Source organism: Strigops habroptila, chromosome 16, assembly GCF_004027225.2.
Source record: "Strigops habroptila isolate Jane chromosome 16, bStrHab1.2.pri, whole genome shotgun sequence".
In the NCBI taxonomy this organism is placed as follows: Eukaryota; Metazoa; Chordata; class Aves; order Psittaciformes; family Psittacidae; genus Strigops; species Strigops habroptila.
The window spans coordinates 5,665,437-5,687,513 of NC_044292.2; the positions used below are offsets into that span (position 1 = coordinate 5,665,437).

The following is a 22,077-nucleotide window of genomic DNA, read 5'->3' on the forward strand; positions in this document are numbered from 1 at the left end:
CCTCTCTTATAGTTCTTTCAAAAGCCTTATTTTGTACTCTGGAGAATTCCAGTTTTTCCTATTCACTGACAAACCTAAACCCAGCAACGTTTCCAAAGCACAGAGAAAAGTATTTAATGAGAAAAAGATATAAGTATATAAAAGGACTCTGATACAAGCCATTTAACAAAAATAACCAAAAAAATCCAATAAAAAAAAGAGGGGGGGGAATAGTGAAACAGAAACAGACAGCAATACTTATATTTACATTATATTAAGAGAATAAATTTAATCAAATATAACATCTCACTTGGATTTTCAGGCAACCCTTCTGAAAGAGGAGTTGTTACAGTAAAGATGGAACCAGAGTAAAAATACATTTTCTATTTCAGACAGTAGTGGATATGACCCTTGTGTTGCAAGACGCTTTCAGAGATTACCCAAAACCAGACTGATTAAAAAGCTTCCCAAGTGCTGACTGTACATTGCCCTGGCGGGAACAGTTCAAAAGCAAGGCCTGTATTTCTGCCAGCTTCATCACTCATGAGTTCAACGGCATCATTTGCACAGAGGCAAGTGAGTTTACTAGGTTTAACAATGAATTTTAGTTAAGTAGTAACCATGCACTTTGGGGAATCCCATCGTTCTCTCCAACATCTTTAAGTCCGCAAAGAAACTTTCCCCATTGCTTCATTTTAGAATGAAATCCGATTTTTAAAGACATAAGCCATCTCCAGCCTCTCACGTTCCCAGTGTAGTCACAAACACAAAACCTGTCACTCTATAACCAGTTTTCTTTTTCTACCAGATGCAGAAGAGCTTCTCTGCAACATTTAAAATAAGTTCTTCCCCACAGCTCCTAGAAATAGTTTAGCAATGGAGGGAGAACTTATTAAGTATTAAATCCTCAACAGTACATAAGTAGGTTGAGACACACGGAGAAAAATCCTAGCTCATCAGTCTACGCATGGATACCCTCAGGAGGTCAGAACACACGTATCTGAACCACGGTTGCCTTTACCAAAGCCAACATCTCTCAGTGTTCACTTGTGATTTCCCTGGATCAGCAGCTATGAGGGCAACAAGAAGAGTTAAGTATTTAAGAAGCCTCCACCAAACATGATTAACCAAAAGCAGCTGAAACTTCAGCTGGATTAACTGTACAAACCAGGGCGAAGTCATGTAGTCCAGGACCTGCCCCATCATTTACGGACAGGTTTTCTTCCCTCACACCGAAGGCAACAGCGCTGTAGATGTATGGACGGACTATGTTTTAGTCTAGGACAACACACTGTAGGCATAGAACACAGATAGCAGCAAAGTAACTTTCTGTCTGTTTGGGAGTTGGGTTTTGTTTTTTTGGTTTTTTTTTTTTTTTTTTTCCTTTTTTTCCTGGTGTTTTATTTTTTTGAAAGCAAGAAAGTGCTTCAGAGCTCTGGAAAAGCGAGCGGGATCAGAACTCCTCATGGACGTTACGTGCATAGTCCATAAGCTTGCTGCCTGTGAAGTACTCGCTGTATTTCAGGATCTCTTCCAGCTCTAAGTGATGGTTTTGGTTTTCATCTGCTACTGCTATCATTTGCTTGGCTTCATTTAGGGCGTTGTATTCATTCATAGGATCCATATATTCCTAAAACAAAGAAAATGATTGTCAGTGACACACATTTCTACACATTAGAATGATGAACCTTGGCTCTATGTAAGCTTCAGCAATTAGGAGACCAACATAAGCCATCCCAAAGTGAACATAAGTCATGGAAAAAAGTAGTAGCACAGCTTTTTAGCAGGCTTACATCCATTCTCTTTGCTATTTTTCCATTCATTGCTCCCTTGGTTGTCCTAACAGAAATCCAGATTTTCTCAGCTTATGTCAGTGTCTACAACAAAAATATCTTTGACATATCAGTTGCAAACTGAACTCACTATCAAATCTGGTGGGGTTTTGTGAAGAAATACCAATTCAAAATGAGAAACAGAGATCTGTAGGACCAAATTTTCTTGTTTCTGGACATAATCTTTTTCGAACAATGTTGGATTTAGATCTTTCTTGTTTCGTTTTAACCTCCCAGGCAGACATTCTGAGGTCAGGAGTCTCAGAAACAAAGCATCTTGCTCCTTCACTTAACCTGAAACAGATGAGTAGTTTCCAAGCAGTGCACTTTAGCTCATGATGTAAAAGACTCAAGATCTTCTTCAGTTCTTCCCAGGTGTGACATCTACATGCGTGTGTCTATGTGCGCACACGGATACAAAGATTTCACAGATAAAATGGCTATTTTCAGAAGAAAATTATCCATTAAAAGGTTATTAACATTGTCTATGTCACAAAATAACTGTTTATCTATACTACCACTATGTTCATACCCACATTATTTGCATCCTGAGGTTATGACCTTCGGCATTCACCCTGTTTCAGGGAGAAGACCAAATTTGAGAGGTTCTGCTTTCACCTGCCTATGCTGCAGTTTGAATTCTGCTAGTCAAAGTATATACCTACATCCACAGCAAGGGAAACAAGCCAGAAATGAGCCACGAGCCTCTTCCACTGGCCAAAAAACTGCCACAACTACAGAGTGCAAAGTATTTTGTGTTGTTTGGTAGACTCTTCTGCAGGCAGAATTAAGAGAAGAAAGCCTTTCTTCTGCAAGCCACAGTCCAGAAAGGCCATAAAGCAGAATTCACACTTGAAAAGAATAATCTGTGGTTTTAAAAAATGAAAAACACTCTGAAAGAGATCTCTGTTATTTTCTAGGCTCCTGGGCCCCAAGGTTTGTTGGTCATTGGGGCTTTTTTGGTTTATTTTGGGGTTGTTTTGTTTAATTAATACATAGGTTGCCAGTTACTCCTTTTGCAACTGAAAGTATGACTCACTGTCCTATTAACCAGCACACTAATGAAGGCTGTGACTTGCTTTCATGTGCTCCATACCCATACAAGTGTCTCTGTGATAAAAAAAACCCTAAAAGCATACCTGTGAATAACAGTTATGGTAGGAAAACTCCCCCCTCTGCTTTAATAAAAAGTGTAACAACACTATCTGCAAGTATTACAGAACAATACTGTACTCCAAAGTAGTAGTAGACGCACACACTGTATTGTTAATTCGAGTATTTTTGGACTTCATATTCTCTAAAGCAGTTTCAACCCTGTATTTAAAACCCTGCTATTGGTTTTAGAAGCACTAGAACTGAAGACTTACCTCCAGCTCTTCCATTGTGACAATACCATCGTGGTTAGCATCAATGACCTCCTCAAATTCCTTCCTCCTGTCTTTTACCCAGTCATCATCTATATCTTGAGCTTGCTGGTTCTCTACAGTACCAACGGGCAATGAAATGAACTCTGAAAGGGTGAGTTTCTTATCTCCATCTTGATCTACAACAAAAGCACAGAGTAACTGAGAACTATCTGCTGAATGCCCATTAAAATGAGAAATTCCTTCCTGTCAGAGATGCCACTGGTACAGTCTGGCTGGTTCCTGCAGTCCACAGTCCTGACTGCAGCAGAGAGTAGTTACCATTTATAGCTTTGGTTAGCCGAAACCTCTGTATTATGGTACACACACAGTGCTTTAGAAGGCTAAAACACATACACTTATCAATATACAAATCAAAGAGTTTTTCTGGACCTGAAGGACACACCAGGTGGCAAGTTGAGCCTTTTTCCTTTCTAATCTACAATCAGTGCAACAGACATTTCTTGCAGTTTATCCAGTCTCCCCTTAACATTCACATGAATTACCCCTCACAAAAGACTGTACTGGAGTTGTTTTGGCTTGTGTGTCACATATGTATCACTGGAAACTCTTCATATTTATTAAGCTAACAACTAGCAAAGTCATCGTTCTCTTCTTGTTTACTCCAGGTGTTCCAGCAGTTTTAAATACCTACCACTAGTGACTCAATAGAAAAGAAAGTGTGCCAATACTTATGAATGGAAGAAAAAACTATTATTTTCTTAGGAACCTCAACCATTAATTGCCACTTTCAGGACTGTACATCCCAATTCTTACTCAGTTGCTGGGCTGGGGAAGTACAAAGCAATAAGTGCCTTCCTCATGGAACACTCACATCAATGTATTTTGTAGTATTTTACTATTCATAAAACCTTTCCTACTATTACTACAGTGACCCTTCAGTGCAGCAGCACTTCAGTGTGGCATAGTGTCAGCAATTCTTCTTTGGATGAAGCACTCAGTTTATCTTTCTAATATATAATGAACATTGTGCTGTTCTTTAACATCCAGTGCACACACAACTCCACAGAGATGTCAGCATTTATGCTAACGGTTTGGTTCTCCTACTGACCACATTACAAAACGTGTAGAACAGAGCAACCAGATATGCCAAGATTTCAGAGAGAACCATGACAGTGCAGTGACCTAACACCTACCCAATAAAACGGATCGCAATTAAACAACTCCCAAGAAAGATATTTTAAAATGGCATACCCAAATCTCGGATGATTTCTTTCACCATGAACTTCAGCATTCCCCTACTGTGCTCTGGATGAAGAAAGGACAAGAACTCTTCTTCATTCAACAACAGATCAGGAGGTGGGTTGTCAGCTTGGTACCACCGATCCTTCAGGTTATCTAAAACTTCCTGTGCTAGAAACGTAAGAAGATTAAAGCTATCATGTTCAATCTACTTCAAGTTCTTAAAATACCCCTTTCCCTTGACACTCAATTGTTTAAGCAAGGATGACCTATGGACTGTTCTTTTACAGTTCAACTCCCAGGGAAAGCAGGTGCTGAGGGGAAACAAAACACAACTAGTTTAGTCTAGTTTGTGCTGAAACACCACAAAAGGTCCTTTAAGCAAACAACCAAACTGGAATTAGGAGAGGAAAATAAAGATTCAGCTTTATTTTCCTCTGTATCAGCTTTATTTTCCTGTATCAAGCCTCAGCATATCAAGTGAAAAGTATAGTCCTACCGGTACTGTTAGCTGGTTCTGGTAGGAGGTATGAATAATCCAACTTTGTTCAGGACTTGTTCTCCTTTCTTATTTTCCTATTTTGAAGCCCATTACCAACAGAAACCTTTCACTTGCCTAAATACCAACAGTACCTTTCTTCTGAACAAAACATCTTTGTTTTCTGTATTATTTCTATATTATGTACACCTAATGGTCCTGAACATAACCAAACAGGAAAAGAACACCTGTGCAGAGTATTCTTTTTCTGGTGTAGGCATTTTCTAAATGACACAGTGGAAAAAATACTGCCTGTAGCACACATCTGCAAAATACACTAACAAACACAAAGCTGAAGCAATTGCTGTTCACAAGTCTTGAAAACACTCTGAAAACCTACAGTCTTCACATAAGCTTTTTTTATGACTTTAATAAACTATCTTAAATAGCTCCTGCATGCTTTTGGTTGCTGAGTTACAATACTAATTGCAATAATACAGTTGCAATGAAGAGTTAAGTTTTCAGTGAATGTTTTCTTGTGAAGAGAAAAGAAAACCTTCAGAGTTTCTTAATATGAATCTTAGGGCAAGTTTTAGTTACATCAAGGACATAAGTTACCACAGAATAAACAAACCACTTGCTCATGGTCTTCCACTGTAGCCAATCCCAAATGTTAGAAGTCACAAGTCAGTCTCTCCCTTTGCCTACCTTTCCTACTTAGCCTTTAATGAAACTCAACTGTCAGTCATCATTAAAACCTTTATTTAACCCTAACTTACATAAAGTTGTGTCCCTACTTTTGCCCTGGCATCTAAACTGTAGCAGGCTTCTGTGCAGGACTCAGAACATACCTTAAGATCTACAAGTTGTTCTTTTTTTATTATACAGACCAAAACAAGAGTACTTTTACGCTACACTAGAGTATGAAAATAAGTTGTGCCTATCCTCCTCAGGAAGCAGTAGATAACTAATGTGACTTTCCCAAACAAGGCTTGCTACCTAAGAAGAAAAATGATTATGCGCCCATTTCCCTTATTCAGCAAATGGTTTATCTGATGAGCATTTCTGTAAACTGCAGTTAACCACACAGCCATAGAACACTCTGCACAGGTGTTTTCCCTGCCAGAAAACTCAAAGGCCCATTTGCATTTTAGTTGCTTTTTGATAAATGGAAAATATAACATAACCCATTTTAAAATGACTAATTCCTGCAAGGAAAGGCTGAGGCTTCGTGCTTTACTTAACAGTAAGTTTAAACGCTTTTAGATGAGGGGAGCAGGGAGATGACTCTCTTGTTGCCATGTTTATACCAAGCCAGATTCAAATGAAAGTTTCAAAAGGAATAAGGAAGAAATGATCAATGTCACTAACCTAAAGACTCAACCTCTCTTCGAAAGAGAACTCAGATGAAATAACTGTTAGGTAACCTTCTGCTGTTCCACTGCGCTTTGCAGTGCCTAAGCCTGCACCTATTTAAACACAACACTGGTAGCACATACACCCCTCCTCAATTTTAGAACAAGAATTGTGTATGGCAGCTCCCTTTCATTTGGAGCAAGAGGGCACCTGGTTCCTCCATTACCAATGTAATGCTCCACAGACAACACAGGTCTGACAAATTTCAGCAGACTGTTAAACATAACTGACTGCAAATTATTCAAATAGGCAATAACAAATAGGCAACCAAATTTTTTTAGTGTTAAATATGTAGATCAAGTGTTGGGAAGGCAGATTTGAGTTGGAAAGAAATCTAGTGTTTCTCTGTAATCATTTACAGAGTCTGTATTTGTGTAGAAGCAGAATAATGAAACATTCATGTCATATTAAGAACAGTTTTGACATTCGGGTTTTAGGCATGTAAAAGAAAAACACACACCAACAGTCTGAACTTACTTTCTTCATCTATTTTCAACTCTTCATTGTTTCTGATCTTCTCTGCAATCTCTTTTTCATTAAAGCCTTTACTTGCCAAAAATTTAATTTTATATTCATCCCAGGACACATGGCCTGTAAGAAAGAGCTGTATCTCAGACATAGCACATGCTTAATGACAAACTTTTGCTCTCATTACTTAAAATAGTAGGTGCTAAAATCTTTGGTTCAGCTCCATTACCATCACATTAAGCTTTATGAACGGCAATATGAAAACTATCACCTGATTTATGTTTCTTTAGACCACACAGGCCTTGTGAAAATAACCCACTTTTGTCACCATCCTCACCCCATCCCTGGCAGAGCCACAAGTGCAATAACACAGCAGTCAACACAGAACTACCACTCTGACTGGAGCACGTTACTTCTTTGCTCTATTGTCTTCTGTAGGAATCAAAGCCCACGATTACACGCAGACCAAAAGAACCTGCATTTTGGCACAGCACATGTGAAGAGCAGGTTTAGCTACTAGCAATAGACTCAAGATATCATCACGAGATGGAGGAAATCGTTCATCTTACCATCGCCATCAGGGTCCACAGCTCGGAAGTGCATTTTATTCTCTTCCACAGCTTCCTGGAAGTGTTCATCTGTCTTTTCCATGATCCAGCGTTGCATCTCTTTTGCACCTATCTTTTTATCATTATTTATATCCACCCTATGGATGAAGAGCAAACAAGATTGAGATTTGGGGATTGAGAAGGGGCAGAGATGTAATATATTTTTAGATTGTAACTTAATGACTTTATTCAACAGCAACATAGGTTGCTACAGAAAAGAGTGTATTTATAACCCTCTCTGAGAAGTTGTACATTCTTTGAACTAGAGAGTAAACAAGTAGCAAGTTAGCCCTTTATTTCATAATTAAACTTAAGTAACTACAACACCTAGGTAACTACTCAGTGAAAAACATTCAGCCACACTTCACTGTGGTGTAAGTTAACTCATTTCAATATCAGGTTGTTGAGTAAACTTTTAAAGTTCAGGAAACCAGAAATACATCAAAATTATTTCTTATTAGTTCAGAATTGCCAACTGCCAGCTGCTGCAGGCTGTCACGACTGAAACATGTCTTCTCTCACATTATCTCAATTTATCTTTCCAAATCCTTTCTACCTTGATCTTCCAAGAGCTGCCTCCCTGTGTCTGCCTAGATAACAACTGCCATGACCATTAAAAACAAGCAAAATGGTGCTTTTGCCAAGAAAAGGGTGGACCAGATGATCCTTGAGGTCCCTTCCAACCTGGTCTTGTGATTCTACGAAAATATAATGTGAATAACCTTAGTGCAAGGACTTTCAAACTGTTTAATACCTTGAGCTACAGAACTAAACTTTTTCTACCTGACTAAACTATCAGTAAACATCCAGCCTGACAATCCATTTTTCTCCTCAATGGCCTAGCCATACTGCTTTATTGTATTCAGATGCACTGCCACACCAGCAATTCCATTCCTGCTTATTTCATTAAAAAGAAGATAAAAATTACAGTTGAAGACCAAATACAAAACCATAACACGCCACTTTAAGGGAGGTTTTCTTGAGCATATCATTAAGTATTTATTCAAAACCCAACACATTGTTTAAAATCAAAAAGCCACCACTTACATTTAGGAGGCAAGATTCTATTTAAAGCATATCAAAGCCACTCTTGTTCAATTGAACAACAAACCACCACAGAGACACACACACACAAAGAGGAAGAAAAAAAAGACAAACACAACAAAAACCCCCAGCTTAACTCTGGGGTTTTTATCTGTCTGTATCGCTGTCTTGGCAGTACTGAAGTGCTACCATTGAAATTCAAGTTATTAAAATGTGATTTGCCTTTAAATGTCAACTAAATGTTAAAAGCCTAAGCCAAATAACTACCCTAATCTTCTACAACACTTAGCTGCATGAATAAATGCAGTATGAGTGGGTTTAAATATTGTATCATGTCTTTCCTCTTACATATGCACAGGCTCAGCATTAGCAACTTTTCAGTATCAGTGACAAGACCAGTAAAACAGTCACATTCCACTCACGCCACCCTGCACTTAGTGGTGAATAAATGTGGGGTGTGATATGGAACAGGTCCCATCAAAAATGAGCAGGGAAAACAAAGCATTTCCCCCCCACCATTTCACATTCTAGTTTCCTTAGATCAAAGCTATCAAACTTACTACTTCCAAGCTGTCCTTTCCACATAAATGACATTGTAACGAGGGACAAAGGTAAGAAACATCCCATTTACTGGTCTTCTAGCTCATGAAAGTACACCTTTGTTCTGCTACCACAGGGCACAAGAAGTCTCCAGTGACTCAGATTTTCATGAACTAAAAGGCATTCACTGTACAAGGGGAGCTGAAATCCTTCTGGTGGTCAGGAACAGCACTTCTGCTTCCAAGAGGAATATTTATGACTGTATGAAATATAGGATATGGTCCTGTTGTGAGTTTACCATCTAAAGCAATAAAAACAAAAGACTGGCCATGCTTCCTCAGGTAACTGTCTCATTCAGAACAGGCTACTGAAAACATTTCAACTAATAACGACAAGCTTAGATAATTACACGTGGCTGAACAACCTCATACTGGAAAGTCATGGAAAACTGTTAACACTGTGATGGGCAATCAGTTTTCCAAGGCAGACAGGCCTGAGCACACAAAAGATGTGAGTAAGGAGTGGTACATTCTAATGTGCTTCTTAAAGTAAATGCCAAAGAACAAGTGCTGGCAAGAAATAATTTAAGTTCAAGAAAAGAAGAGGAATCCAAGCAGGGATATCTTGCCAGTTTACAACTTTGCTCAAACCTTCCTCATGTTCAGAAACCTCGTGATGATTTTTCAACCTTCATGATACACCAGCTCAAATAAAACCCCAAAACTATCACTGCTCTTCTTCTACAAGCAGCACAGTTTTCTCTGTTGGAGAGTGCTGCCCACTCAGGTTTTCAGATTCACATTTTCAGGTTCCTAAATGACAATGCTGTAATGCTGCCCAAGGTATTGGAGGGAGCAGGAAGGCAGTGTGCTTACCTAAAGGATTAAAGATAACCATTTCCTTGAGTATCTAATGCATATCACTTTAGAATTGGTTGTTTCATCCAAATAATGAAAAGCAGATCCAGAAAATAAGAACAGAAACCAAAGCAAAGCTCTACTTTAGATGGTAGGGTATGCAAAATTTATTAGATGTATATTTAAATGCACAGGTTAGGAAAACACAAATCAGGATGCACACATTACTTAAAACCTTCCAATGGCACAGAGCATAAACAGGCTTTTAAATGAGTAACACAAATCTGTAAGTCTAAACCACAGATATCAAAACAGGAATACTTAAAATGTTGCCTCTCCTCATTCTTTATTCTAGCTGCTATTGTTCAACAGTGGCTGTCCTTACCAGCACCTTCCCACCACAGATAAAATGCATACCAGCAGAAAAAATGCTGTGGTAGGCTATGAGACAAAGTGAAATTAAGCAAGGGGGCATGGATATTACCCAAACCACTCCCTGCTCGCAGTCTGAACACAAACAGTCCCAGCTGTGGAGTCTAACAGAGCTACACTTACAAGCATGAGGGGATTCAAAAGGAGTTCTGCTTTAGGAAAGACTAAGTTCATGACTTCTAAACCAAGGGGAAGAAAATAAACCAAAAAACCTCTGTACATGGTAGTAGTTAGCAGAAGGTGTATGTACGCCTGTGTCCCGATGAATGAGCATCAGGGTAAGGCAGTCAGCTAACACAAAGCTTTTCATTTTTAAATCACCACTAGGACTGCTGCTCAGCAGCTGAAAACATCAGCAAAACGCAACTGTTAGAAGGCTATGCAACTTTCAAACTCACAGAGGTAACTCCATCCCCACAAACACACCCTGGCAGAAAGCACGCGCGTTACAGCCTTCTTCAATTCATCAGTTTTGTTCAGTACATGCAATTTAATTTACAAGATAACTGACCCTCAGAAGCACCAAACTGAAGCCTAGTACCCAATGCCATTGATTTAACAAAATCAGCATCATCATAAACACACCTGATTGCTTTCAATATCCTTCCTCCTCCCCTGCCATCAACACCCACCTGCACAAGCTAAACTACACCATGCAGCAACAAAACAGAAAACCTACAGATTCCAGGCTAAACTCTATCAATGAAGACAAATTTAGACTTACTAGCTTTTCACGGAAGTTCATGCTATTTCTCTTTTCAGCCTTTAAGAGTATGTCTAGAAAGCAAGCGAATTCCTCAGAATGCTCTTCTACATTTCGAATCTGATCATCTGATGGAATGTAAGTATCTGAGTGAAGTTGATCTTGAATCCAATTGCTTTTAAGCTGCTTCAGACTCTTTCGTAACAAAGAAGCAGAAATGGAGTTTGCAATTTGTGAATGACGATCACTAACCACCGTGTTTCCAATGAACATAGAGCAATAAAGAAAATGAAACCACCTGAGCACAATCTTAATATTTGGATATATCCTACCAATGAAGCGAGTGGTCTGAAGAGCAGACACAGTAATAAAGGATTCTGCTCTACATGAGGAAGGCACTCTGGTTTGCCTGTTTTATTTAGCTCCTTTACTCAGGAGAACACCAATGTTGTTATTGATCTTTTTTCCCCTGTTAATGAAAAGTTTGCAGAAAAAAAAGCTTTGTTAAGCCTTCTCGTTTGATCTCAAGTATTAAGGCATCCCCACACCATCATGAGCGTTAAAAGCACCAATGTAATTTAAACTGTTCTGATAAAATTAATCCTCCATTGCAAAAAGGCAAATAAAGCAAATTCTGCCACCTATTGTCTAAAAGTATGCACTGACATTGATTTTCATTTCCATTACGTTTAGTGACCTCCAAGCATGACAGTTTATCAGCTGACACAAACCTTAACTAGCACAAGAACCGCTTTCTAAAAGAAGAAATGCTTTAATGTCTAGAAGTAAATATTTTTACACCAAGTAAAGAGATAGATGAAGGCTTTGAAAAGGCTACAAAAGAAAAATTTGATCTTTCTATTCTCATGTTTCATTCTCTTTTTCTAGATTCTGAGGAACTAAATGTTAACAACACTGCTAACAACACAGAAAGCTGTCACATCCATTTCTGAATTCTTGGTATGTGCAGTTAGGCACAATTATTTTTAACCTTCATGTACTTCAAACACTGACATTTTAGACACTCAGCATCTGTTAGAAAGTTTAATGAACAGAAAGCAACTGTTAGTTTATTTACCACACTCTCACCCATATGTCAGTACGTTTTATCATACTCATTCTCACTCCTGAGGATGGTTTATACAGGTATGTTAATACCTTAGTAACAAGAACGCAGTGCTTATAGCATGATGCTTTCCCCCTCATCATCACGGGTTTTGAATACTACAGAAAAACTTGCAAATTTTACTTGAAATCAGAGAAAGAAGCTGCACTGTTCATGTCAACATACATAAACTTACTTGGAAAAGATGACCATGAGCTTCTTCCTGTTTTTTCTGGGTTCTGAATCTTCCTCAAACTCTTCCATCTCTTTTCCCAGGAAAACTTCTTGATGGAATTCCTTGTTAAGATGTCCATCCATCTCCATCTTGATGCCGTTCAAGTGATCTGGGGGCAAGATCTCGTTCTCATCTTTACTGTCAGCTGGCTTTTCTTTGAGGGCCGAATTATTTGCAGGCCTCGCATAAACATCCATTAGAAGAAACACAAACAGAAGGGACAAGTACAGAGATCCCAAACTGCAGAGAAAGGCCTGTCTTGACATCATTTTCTTCCTTTTTATTCAAAGTATTGGCTGGTTAAATTTCTATGAATGGATTAAATGATCTAAAAACAAAAAGGAAAAACATGCAAATTAAACTCTAGAACATTATGTCACTAATAAAACTTCTAAAATTCAGAAACTACACACACATTTGCTGTGAAAGAACTGAAAAGCCTGTTAAATAATAAATACGCAACAAGAGATTAACTGTGCTAGTTTTCAGTCTGCACAATTGTAACCTCTGTCAGAGGACTACAAGAAAGCTGGAGAGGGACTTTTGACAAGGACCTGTACGGACAGGACAAGGGGGAATGGCTTTAAACTGACAGAAGGGAGATTTGAATTAGACATTAGGAAGAAATTCTTCCCTGTTCAAGGCCAGGTTGGACACAGGGGCTTGGAGCAACCTGCTCTAGTGGAAGGTGTCCCTGCCCGGGGCAGGGGGTTGGACCTGGATGAGCTTTAAGGTCCCTTCCAACCCAAACCAGTCTATGAATTTGGAAAGTCTGGGAGACACACGGTTACAAATGCCATCACATGAAGCGGAGCTGGAAACACACAGGAAACAGCCGGCAGGAAAAGCAACCCAAGGGGCGGACCTGTCACGACCTGCTTTGCCGGCGTGTGGAAATCTCTGCCACAAAAGAGTTCGCAGACACAGAGACAGGACCACAAAACCCTCACACCCGCGAGGCCCAGCCCAGCCCAGCCCCGGGCGGGGAGAACCCACCCGGCCCGCGGCAGGAGCCACAAACGGACAGGGGGAACCTGACACGCACTCACCGAGAGCTCCAGGGCGCCCGCGGTGCCCTTTTCCTGCAGGAGGGGAACGCAGCCTCCGAGAAGCGCGGCGGGACGGCCCCGGCCCCGCTGCCCCGGCGGCTCCTCCGCTCGGAACGACCCCGAGCCCGCTCCCGCCCAGCGAGCACGGCCTGAGGGAGCGGGAGGGGAGCGAGGGCGCTGGGCGGGAACTGCGTCAGCACGCGGCGCCTGCGTGAGGGGCAGCGGGCGGCCATCTTGGAGCAGGGCAAGAAAGCGCCCTGAGCCGGGGCAGCCGCCATTTTGCTTCACGGCGGCTGCACCCCCGGACGCGGTGAGGAGGGCAGGGAGAAGTCACTGAGTGCTGAAGAGCTGGACGCATTTCCTCACATAGAATCCACTGGGTTGGAAAAGACCTTGAAGAGCATCAAGTCCAACCATTACCCCAGCACTGCCAAGGCCACCACTAACCCATGGCACTGAGGGCCTCGGCTACAGGGTGTGTGAACACTTGCAGGGACGGTGACTCCAGCACTGCCCTGGGCAGCCTGTTCCAATGCCTGAGCACCCTTTGGGGAAGGAATTGTTCCTCATCTCCATCTAAACCTCCCCTGGTGCAGCTCAAGGACGTTTCATCTTGGCTTTTACTTCTTATTTGCAAGAAGAGACCAACCTCACCTCACTACAACCTCCTTTCAGGTAGTTGAGAAGAGCGATAAGGTCACCCCTGAGCTTTCTCTTCTCCAGACTAAACCCCCTCAGTTCCCTCAGCTGCTCCTTGTGCTCCAAGACCTTCACAACCTCCTCTGGACCCGCTCCAGTGCTGAAGACATCCTATCCAAAGCTACCTCAGCAAATCATGCTCTTCCTTACCTCAGTTAAGTATAAAGCAGAACTCCTCCACGCGTCGTAATTCCCTGTCAGGACCCTTTTCCCTGGCTACACATCCACCTCCAGCTTTGCGCGTACCGCTCACCTATTCTCCTTGGGAGCTTTTAAATTACTGCCTTCTGTACCTAACAACACCGCTGGCAATCAGAACAGCTAGCTAACACTACTACGACTGCTTTCACAAGACTATGTGCTTACTGTGCCACAACGAGGAGCACCGAGCCACCACAGAGGCTGCCACCGCTGCTCCCCTGCCCACCACAGCGCGCCCGGAGCCACAATGGCAGCGCCCTGGCTTCGCATGCCCTGCTCCGGGATGGCTGCCGCAAGGCGCCGCCGTGTGCGGTCAGGTGGTGCGGGGCGCGGCCCCGCCTCCCGCTCCTTCCCCCAGCGGGCCGGCGGCGAGCGGAGCGGCGGCGGCTGCACACACCGAGCCCGGCCCGGAGGCCCAGCAGGTAGGCGGGAACCGAGCCGCTCGTCTCCCGACGAGAAGGAGAAAAGGCAGGACAGAGGCATGAAACCACCGCTGAAACACGGCGGAGCGCGGTGAGGGCTCCCGTAGGAAGCGTGTCCCTTCCCGGTGGCCGTACGCCGCTCCACACACACACCCCCCCGGGGGTGGGCCTTCTGCCGTTCCCGCCTAAACCTTGAGGACGGGGCCTGGAAGGGAGGTCGAGGCCCCGCGGCCATGAAGCCGCTGCGGCTGCTGTGCCGCCACAAGACGGCCCTGGGCTTAGGTGGGCTCTCGGTCTTCGCCGTGGTCCTGCTCTACCTGGCTAAGTGCACCTCCGAGGGCCTCCGTCCTCTGCCAGCCCCCCGCGGGCTCCCGCACAACCAGCCCGCGGCCCTGTCTCCGCGGGGTGCCCGTGGCCCGCACCCCCCCGCAGCCCCGCCGTCCTCCCCTCAGGAGAGCGCCTTCGTGGCCGTGCTCATCACCAGCGGGCCTAAGTACAGCGAGCGGCGCAGCATCATCCGCAGCACATGGCTCTCGGCCGTCGGGCGCCCACCTCACGATGATGTCTGGAGCCGCTTTGTCATCGGCACAGCGGGGCTCGGAGCAGAGGAGCTCCGTAGCCTGGAGCTGGAGCAGAGCCGGCACAGAGATCTCCTTCTCCTGCCGGAGCTGCGGGATTCCTACGAGAACCTGACTGCTAAAGTCCTGGCCACGTACGTCTGGCTGGATCTGCACCTGGACTTTCAGTTTGCCCTGAAGGCCGATGACGATACCTTTGTCCGCTTGGATGTGCTTGTAGAAGAGCTGAGAGCTAAGGAACCACGTCGCCTCTATTGGGGCTTCTTTTCCGGCCGTGGTCGCGTGAAATCTGGTGGCAAATGGAAAGAGAGTGCCTGGGTGCTCTGTGACTACTACCTGCCCTATGCTCTGGGTGGTGGCTATGTGATTTCTGCCGACCTGGTGCACTACTTACATATTAGCAGGGACTACCTGAACATGTGGCAGAGTGAGGATGTCTCCCTGGGCGTGTGGCTGGCTCCCATTGATGTGAAGAGAGTGCACGACCCTCGTTTTGACACTGAGTATAAGTCACGAGGTTGCAACAATAAGTACATAGTAACTCATAAGCAAAGCATCGAGGACATGCTGGAAAAGCACCAGACCCTGGCTAAAGAAGGAAAGCTCTGTAAGGAGGAGGTTAAGCTCAGGCTTTCCTACATGTATGACTGGGGAGTGCCTCCTTCACAGTGTTGCCAAAGGAAGGATGGCATCCCATGAAAGTCTGAGGAAGGAAAAGGCAGAATGTTGGTGGACTCTTGGTTACTGTTGAGGAGAATCCCAGTAACTAGGGCTTAAAGATTACTCAAAAGATTTTGCACGTTTCATTATGTCACAATCAATGAAACCCTGAAACTCCTAAGAGCTACTGATGTGGGATGATGCAGAGATGCTTAAAAGAAAAAAGAAATAGATGACAAAAGGCATGGAAAGGCTCAGATAACAGGATTGAAGGCAAGTAACAGGTTGCAAAATCTGCGTAGTACAGAAAGTGGGGGGGAATATAACTCAAATGAAAAGTTGCTGGAAGATTTTTAATGGATTCTAAGATTTATTTGCTAAAGATCATGACTGGCCTTTATGCTGGCTATAAGACTGTCAAACTAGCATCTGCTGTTTATTTCTTGGCAAGGAAGAAGTGGCAGTTTGGCAAGGTTTGAAGGTTCTAGTGGGGCTGCAAATCAGCTGCTAATGCCTGTGGGAGCAGGTGGCTGGTGATTGACCCAAGCAGTCAAGTGAAGGGAGCAATTTTATGCAGCATATTTGTGTTAAGGGAGGGAGAGAGCCTCTTTCTCTGGCCAGTGTTCCAGTTTACAAGAATGGCATTATTAGACCTGTGTAACTTGTCTCTAAGCTTTTTGTTGTTTTAAAGAAATCGTGTATATAAATTACCTGGCAGCTACAGGGTAAGTCAGTAGTTAGGAAGGTGGATGAGTTATGGTATTTGGCAGATATAGAATATATTATTTTGGGGGCAAATAGTTATGCTGTGAAGCTAGCCTTCAGTTGTTAGGCATAGGTGTTGTTTTTTGCTTATCCTCCAAACACCCTGTGTATGAAGAAACATTTCCTCTCCCACCAGTAAGTAATATCACTGATGTCTGCACCGTCAGACATTGTAGGCTTCAGCTTTATATTGTTCTGGGTTACTTTTGTAAAATGTAAATTAGCAGGATTAGATCAGTGGGAGCTATTCAGAGTTCAAGCAGGATTGCCCTGACATGGGTACTGCAGCTAAGAAAGTAAACTCTGTGTGTGGTCAAGAGAAATTGGTTCTTCCACCACCCAAATTCTTGTTTGGGGAGAACCTTGTCTCTCTTTTCAGGAGATACATTGCAATCTAAGGAGACTAATCCAACAACAGTCACCAGTAGATGCTCAAAGCTCTATGAATTCCCTCCTTCTCTCCAACCCCTCCAAACTCTCCAACTTTTAGTGGAACTAAAAATAATATTGCAGGAGCTCTGAGTTAAGTGCTCAAGTGACAGGTCAGTAAATGGGATCACGACCCTGAGACCTGTCTACACTACAAGTCATTCTTGTACTGACAGAGCTGGTTGGTATCAGATCCGGTACTGGGCAGTAAATGCAGACAGGACAATCACACAATCTCACCATGTTACTTATCTTCAAACCCTGTTTCTCATTCAAACATTTGAGTGGCAGGTGCTCTAACACACAGAAATCCTTTTTTTCCAGCACTAGTACAGAGCTACTGACTTCCAGTAACCTTTGTCAGCATCAGATCTTTCAGTGTAAGCAGAGTTTTCACTTTTATGCCTGAAGGGCATTCTTAATCATCAGTTTTACTGTTCGTTGCACACTGCACTTTGATACAATTCCATTTCCTTCTCCCCCAAGGTCAGTGTCTGCTCCTACCTGCAGGAAGACACTAATTGCAGAGTAATTAAAAGAAAGAAAAGGGGTGCTAATATCTCTCTAATAAATTAGCAATTCGTACCAAAGGAATCAAGTATGAGGGGGTTTTGTTACTCTTGTTTTAATCCAATAATTGATGATTAGGGGAAGTTTTCTGCAGAGGATAATTCTCCGTTGCAAATTGAAACAAATCTTTGACTTTCACCTAATACAAATTAAGATACTGAAAAAGAAAGTAAATTATTTTAGCATGTGTCCATTCTAATGCATGCTTCTGTATTGAACTAGGCAGATGTGCTTTGCAGCAAGGTATGCTATTCCAAAACAAGAGTTTAACAAGATTACAGGAAACTTCAATTGATTTTGAGCATTAAGAACAAAAAGACCTATTTGCCATTTGGGGTTCATTAGTATTGTGTGTCTATATATGTGATTAAATGTTTGTAACATGAGTATTTATTTATAATTATTGAAAATGTATTCTGTATAGGAAAAATAAGATAGAGAAATGTAATTTTAAATTGAAGGAGGTACTGTAACGTCCAGGAGTTTTACATATCAAGCAGTGCTTGAATTTATTGGTGTACAAGCCATTTAAAGTACTGGGATCTGAACTGCAGATCAGAGTCTGCTGCATGTGTCTGGAGCTAGTAGAATGTACTGTTTCTCCATTTCCATCAAGAACTGTGCTCACAGAAGCTGTTTACATCGTTGACTTTGACTCTCCTAACCCACAACTCTCATCTTCACTCCTCAGAGAAAGAAGTGTTTTTCATTGCTAGCAAAATTCATGGGAGAGAAATGCTGGATCTCCAGCTGATATTAGACACCATGGAAAACACACTGCATATGAATACTTACTAGTTAAGGAATTCTTTTATGTCAGAACTAGTGTGCACCGTAAAATGTATAGCTGATCTCAACAGCAGCACAGCACATCGCTTCCCCCGTGCACAGCTCAGAAGTGATGGGGACCACTCTTACATCTTGGTCTGACACAGCTGCGTTACACCATTTTCTGCTTAAGGTTACCCATGTTTTGCTCTAGTTCACACCTGAACTCATGGAGTGGTTTGGGTTGGAAGGGGCCTTAAAGCTCATCCAGTTCCAACCCCCTGCCATGGGCAGGGACACCTTCCACTAGAGCAGGTTGCTCCAAGCCCCTGTGTCCAACCTGGCCTTGAACACTGCCAGGGATGGGGCAGCTTCTCTGGGCACCCTGTGCCAGCGCCTCAGCAACCTCACAGGGAAGAGCTTCTGCCTAAGAGCTCATGTCAATCTTCCTTCTGGCAGGTTAAAGCCATTCCCCTTGTCCTGTCACTACTTCCTCTTACAAAAAGTTGCAAAACACATTGACATGGAAGACATGACAGATTCTTGTCCTTTGGTAAATGGCTTTCATTTTCTAAGCAGCTCCCTTACTGCAAACCTAGCACTTAGATTTCAATCCCACTCAATTGAGAAATTCCTCAAAAGTAAACATTTAAGTTTTTAGACTGTTTTCTATGTTAAAAATAAATTGAAACATTTGGGAGAGAGCAGATACCCCACATGGAAAAACCCTGAAAAACATCAACTGCTACAGGATTATTTTTTATATATTTTACTAGCAAGAATTTGCATGTGAAAGACCTATGAATGTTATTTTGGGGAATCAAGAAACATCTGTGTATTGCATGAGCGAGTCTCTGAAGTTTGAAAACAAGGTTTCAGTCCAAAATTCATTTCTGAGCCCATTTTTCCTAAAGCAAAATCTAAAGCACATTTTGAACAACAGATGTGTAGAGTATTAAAGGCTGTGTTCATATCTGCTCAGCACTAGGTTCCATGCTTCCTGATAGTATCTCAGAAGTTTAATATATGATGTTTTTATACTTGAAAACAATCTTTGTCTCTCTTGAAAGTCAGGGGAGGAGCCTGACTTCAGTGGGTCCAGCAGTTGAAGGGGTATTTAAATGCTGCTGAGAAATAAGCAGGTTTTGGTCTTCATAGCAGCTATATTAGACTGGAAAGTTGTCTTGTGGGCCTTTAGTGAAAACAGATTATCCAGGTTAGTGATATGTTGGGCTTTTTAATATTTCTTTAAATAGTGTTTTTTCTGGTTTCCAAGTTTTCCCTTCAGAAATACTTTGCATTTTTAATATTATTGTTAGTATGTGGAAAAATTGTCACTTTGGCTTTTCTAGAGGTCAGTGTGTTACATAAGGTAAGCTTATATAGACTTGACACAGTTGCCTGTGTTGGCATCCATTCAGGACTGCCAGTGAGTTGATCTGTAACACTCCTTTTGTCATCATTTACACATTTATCATTCTACAAAGCTGGTAGATACAATAGAGAAGTTAATGGTTCATGACATGCCTTTGCTGTGATCATATCTAAGATTTGATACTGAAATATTTAAAGCTGACAATGGCATAAACTCAACTAGGAAGTTGATTTGATTTTCCAGTGATTTTAATGTTTTATGTGTAACATGACTGTGTGTAAAAATAAGCAGCTAAACCATGAATTGCCATAGTAAATAGACAAACAGTTCCACTCAAACCCTCAAGCTTCCAAGAATTCCTGTAGTCAGTTAAAGATTTAAAAAGCCAAACCCAATTAGAAATGACTATTCCTGTAGGCACTTTCCTTTCTGAATGTCTAGCCTTGTTCATGGGAAGTTTGCTCCAATACAGCTTCTGTGTGTCGTACTTTTAACAAACATTCCACTTGCTGGAGTTGAAATGCCTCATTTTTCTGCACTTACATTTGTATTTCATACCTGTTAATGTTAATATTTTGGGGGCCAAGATGTGAGCTTTGCAGCAAAAAGCGCAGCAGCATGGGAAGGCCATTTAAGAGTTGCTTTTCTATTAGTTTCTGTCCATCTCAGCTCCTGCATTAGAGCTGAAATATGGTTTTGATATTGCTCTGTTCTTGACGAACTGTCAACACCTTCACCACTGAACACTCTGCCTGTGAGACTCAAATCTCTTGCTACATCAACCTGTGTAAGATATGCTTTTACCTTGGAACTGGAACTGCTTTATGCCAACATAATACACCAGTTATTCCTTTCTAATGCTATTTACTTAATGTCTAGTCAAACTTGGAAACAGATTCACTTGGTACTTGTTGCCTGTTTGAAGCTGAAGGATACTACATCCATGTGCCTTTATGAAGCAGAAGTAGCACGGGGTACTGTGCTGAGTATGTTTTAAACAGTTGAATGAAATTGCACATTTTTTGCAGCCACAACTTTACCATTTGGGGATGGAGTGTGGCACACTGCTGAGCATTTCCATAGGAAATCAACTGCTAGAAACCTGAAGCTCTCTGTGATGATGAAAACTGTTGGTAATTGCCTAAGCGTGTTGTGTATGTATTTATGTCCTTTCCTGTATGCCTTTATTGGCCAAAGGATCTGTGTGCTGTGATTTTTAATAAAAGACTTTTGCTGTATAGGTGATGGCTTGTGCTGTGTAGGAAAAGATACAAGTGTGGTTATTTTCAGTTTCTTATGCCATTGGGAGGCACAGAGAATTGGCTCAGTCTTAAGCAACTGCCCAAAAATGCTTCAGTTGAGGTCAGTAGTGATGATGGATCAGCATGCCAGAGCCCTGCAGGAGCTGCTGGCCCAGAAGTTAATGCCATGGCCACACATATACACAAATAAATGTACCTGTTCATCCAGAGTTTACATTAGTAGCAATAGAGAGGCATGACTTACACTGTAATGCAGTCAGAAAAAGGGTTTCTCTAACTAAAAAGCATGTTGATTCTGGCCTTAGCCAAGAAGTGTTTTAAGCAGTTGGACATCCATTAACACCTTTGGCTATAGTCGCATTTGATGTAACCCCCCCAAATATTAGCAATATTCTGACAGAGAACTGAAAATATTTTCAATAGAACATCTGCTCAAATCATGTCAACACTTCAGGCAGTTTGAACAACACTGGCTTTCTGCTAGTGCTAGAGTAGGTAGCCCATTCTCTTTAATGTGTGTTCTTGCTGTTGTTGCTGCTTCTGCCAAACCCTTGGAAGCATATTTTGGGCTCCAGCCCAAAGAAACACCTCTGGTTTTAGCTAAACAAACTGGTGCATTTGAACCCAGAAGCACAAGATGACACTGAGTAAGAGCAAGTTGTTACTTTGGATCAGAAGCATTGTGGTCCTCACAAGCAGTTCTTCAATTACCTGCTCTGATTTTTCTTGGAGGTGTTTGTAGTCAAGTGCACTCTGACCAGAAAACAAACAGTGATTTTCCCTTTTAATACTATGATCTCAAAGTATCACAGTCACCTCTGACACATGGGAGAGATTAGAACTAGACAAGCTGTAAGGTCCCTTCCAACCCACACCATTCTGTGATCTCAGGATCTACATACGTAGCAATTCACAGTAAGGATGCATCGAGCTTCTAAAATTAGCACATCTTAAGCAGCTTATAATTTATATTTTTTCCACTATGTGGAAGCCTAT

The 22,077-nt window shown here is 42.0% G+C and overlaps 2 protein-coding genes across 2 annotated transcripts; one reads left to right on the forward strand and one right to left on the reverse strand.

Annotated features, from left to right (window-relative positions):
* Positions 1–237: 237 nt before the first annotated feature.
* On the reverse strand, positions 238–13,603 carry SDF4 (stromal cell derived factor 4). Its single transcript, XM_030508254.1, has 7 exons — positions 13,353–13,603; positions 12,265–12,631; positions 7,349–7,485; positions 6,789–6,902; positions 4,430–4,588; positions 3,179–3,354; positions 238–1,609 (listed from the first exon to the last, which is right to left on the reverse strand). The coding sequence occupies exons 2-7, from the start codon at positions 12,570–12,572 to the stop codon at positions 1,433–1,435; spliced, it is 1,071 nt and encodes a 356-aa protein (XP_030364114.1). The 5' UTR covers positions 12,573–12,631; positions 13,353–13,603; the 3' UTR covers positions 238–1,432.
* A 987-nt stretch (positions 13,604–14,590) lies between these two features.
* B3GALT6 (beta-1,3-galactosyltransferase 6) lies at positions 14,591–21,059 on the forward strand. The gene has a single exon (XM_030508255.1). The coding sequence runs from the start codon at positions 14,908–14,910 to the stop codon at positions 15,949–15,951; it is 1,044 nt and encodes a 347-aa protein (XP_030364115.1). The 5' UTR covers positions 14,591–14,907; the 3' UTR covers positions 15,952–21,059.
* Positions 21,060–22,077: the final 1,018 nt, after the last annotated feature.

Coding starts and splice junctions, on each gene's coding strand:
- SDF4 (XM_030508254.1), bottom strand. CDS start 12,572: ATGATGTCAAGACAGGCCTTTCTCTGCAGTTTGGGATCTCTGTACTTG. Junction 7,486..12,264: donor CTCATGGTCATCTTTTCCAA/GTAAGTTTATGT, acceptor CTTCATCCATAG/GGTGGATATAAATAATGATA. Junction 6,903..7,348: donor TGTGGACCCTGATGGCGATG/GTAAGATGAACG, acceptor TCTTTCTTACAG/GCCATGTGTCCTGGGATGAA.
- B3GALT6 (XM_030508255.1), top strand. CDS start 14,908: ATGAAGCCGCTGCGGCTGCTGTGCCGCCACAAGACGGCCCTGGGCTTA.